The 2,571-nt window shown below is 45.5% G+C and overlaps 1 protein-coding gene across 1 annotated transcript; it reads right to left on the reverse strand.

Moving 5' to 3' along the window:
• Nucleotides 1-1,762: 1,762 nt before the first annotated feature.
• Nucleotides 1,763-2,565, reverse strand: LOC112141055 (XK-related protein 5). Its single transcript, XM_024264097.2, has 3 exons — nucleotides 2,309-2,565; nucleotides 2,058-2,227; nucleotides 1,763-1,906 (listed from the first exon to the last, which is right to left on the reverse strand). The coding sequence occupies exons 1-3, from the start codon at nucleotides 2,379-2,381 to the stop codon at nucleotides 1,763-1,765; spliced, it is 387 nt and encodes a 128-aa protein (XP_024119865.1). The 5' UTR covers nucleotides 2,382-2,565.
• Between the last annotated feature and the right edge of the window lie 6 nt (nucleotides 2,566-2,571).

Consider the following 2,571-nt stretch of genomic DNA (forward strand, 5'->3'; position numbering starts at 1 on the left):
AAAATATAAATCAATTTAGCAGATAAAGCTAAAATCTGTAAAATCTGCTAGCTAGATGCTAACGTTTCCCATCAGACAGCTAATGCTAACGCTTGGTTGAGGTAAACATGCATTGCTGACTAAATGAACATCTTTACTAGGAACCAGCCAGCAAGGCCAAGTGGGCTCATTTGGTTTGAAAGGGGGCAGAAAATGTGGCCCCAAATAAGTTTATCTGCAGTTTCTGTGGTGGCCCCACCTGGGTCTGCCCACATTGACTTGAGGGGAGACTCAGTGGGTTAGCTCGCTATGCTAACCAGCCGCCCGGTGGACAGCGGAGCTCGCTAGCTCACTACAGTGGAGCTAACTAGCTCAATACAGCTGAACTTGCTAGCTCAATACAGAGGAGCTTGCAACAACAGAGTTCGCTGTAGAGTCGCTTGCTAGCATGCTAATGTGAAGATTGCTAGCTTCCTACAGTAGAACTTGATAGCTCAATACAGAGGAGCTTGTTAGAGCGGAGCTCGCTGTAGAGTAGCTCGGTAGCATGCTACAGTGGAGATTGCTAGCATGCTACACTGGAGATCACTAGCTTGATACTGAGGAGCTCGCTAGCTTGCGACCGTGGAGCTCGCTAGCATGCTGCAGAGAGCTCACTAGCTTGATACTGAAGGGCTCACTACCTTGTTAGCATGCTACAGTGGAGCTCAGTAGCTTAATACTGAGGAGCTCACCAGCTTCCTAGCTCACTACAGTGGAGCTAACTAGCTCAATACAGCTGAACTTGCCAGCTCAATACAGAGGAGCTTGCTAGCGTCCTATAGCAGAGCTAGCTAGCTTAATACAGAGGAGCTTCCTAGCTTCCTATAGCAGAGCGAGATAGCTCAATACAGAGGAGCTTGTTAGAGCGGAGCTCGCTGTAGAGTAGCTCGCTAGCGTGCTACAGTGGAGCTCACTAGCTTGATACAGAGGAGCTCACTAACTTGCTAGCATGCTATAGTGGAGCTCACTAACTTGCTAGAATGCTACAGTGGAGATCACTAGCTTGATACTGAGGAGCTCGCTAGCTTGCGACAGTGGAGCTCGCTAGCATGCTGCAGAAGAGCTCACTAGCTTGATACTGAAGAGCTCACTACCTTGCTAGCATGCTATAGTGGAGCTCGCTAGCTTGATACTGAGGAGCTCACTAGCTTGCTAGCATGCTACAGTGGAGCTAACTAGCTCAATACAGCTAAACCTGCCAGCTCAATACAGAGGAGCTTCCTAGCTTCCTACAGCAGAGCTGATAGCTCAATACAGAGGAGCTTGCAACAAGAGAGCTCGCTATACAGTAGCTCGCTAGCATGCTACAGTGGAGCTCACTAGAAATTTCCAAACTCTTATAAGAAAATATTTTCAAAGTAACTATTTGTAGTCTAAAAACTGTTTTTTTTGCTCATTGTTTCTTCTTCTTCTGGAAGAAAGTATAATGCTATAGCCCAATCGCCACCTAGTGGCCAAACAGGAGAAGCAGTACATTTAATTTAAAATGTTAATTATCTGAAAATTTTTGTAAGAATTTCTCCTTTTGAGAAACCATGTAACACTGTATGATATTAACAACTAATTGATTTTTCAGTTTGTGAACTGTATCAGATTAATATAAATATTTTAAAAACATACAGTAGATTATTAATGTATTTCTAAACAAATGTGTCTAAATGTGTAAACTCAAAATTGAATTGAAAGAATTGAAAATAATCAGAATCGAATCATTTCTGGAAATCATAATCGACACCCAGTCCTAATAAAAACACTGCGGATAGAATGACTCACCAAGAAGAAAGCTGCACAGCACAGAGGTGGGAAGAGTCATACTGTCCCATGATGCTTCGCTTAGGAAGTCAGAGGCGGCCAGCAGCAAAGTGGCGTTCTCCACTAACATGAACTAAAGTAACAGAGAAGGTCACACCATCAGTCATCGGCAGATAGCGTTACGTCACTGTAAGCTGAGGACACAAAGGTGAGGATGACACTGCAGAATCCTCGTGCCGGCTGAAAGACAAAGCTCTTGGTACAGGTTCATTTAAAAGTCTTACAGCGTAAAAGCTGGCCATGCGGTAGCGTGAAGGTCCATCTTTGACATTGAGGAAGAGGAAGACGTGGACAAGTCCCAGGACGCCATTGAAGGCGCGCCAACACCAGGGACCGGTGCAGATATCTGGTTGCTGTGACACCAGCCAGAAGGAGGCGGTAAGCCAGTGAAAACCTGAACGCAAAACATCAAATCAGTTTGATCTGAAACTGAGGAAAAATAATTATTCATTTGATCGTAAAAAAATTTGATTACCTGCAACTCCGCAGACCCACCAGTGGAAGACTCTCGCAAAGAACATGAGGCAGGTCACCCTGGCACCCAGCATGCCCGCTCTCCACACCAGCTGGCACAGCAAGGCTGCAGGAGGCAAGGCCAAGTGGCCGGGTCGTATGAGACAGCACGCTCTGCTGTACAGCACCAGCGCCCAGGAGACGGACAGAACGCAGAGGCCGCAGCAGTATGCCACTGCAGGGGGAAAAAAAATTATATTAACATTTAATTTTAACAAAATGTTC

Source organism: Oryzias melastigma, unplaced genomic scaffold, assembly GCF_002922805.2.
Source record: "Oryzias melastigma strain HK-1 unplaced genomic scaffold, ASM292280v2 sc03115, whole genome shotgun sequence".
Lineage (NCBI taxonomy): Eukaryota > Metazoa > Chordata > Actinopteri > Beloniformes > Adrianichthyidae > Oryzias > Oryzias melastigma.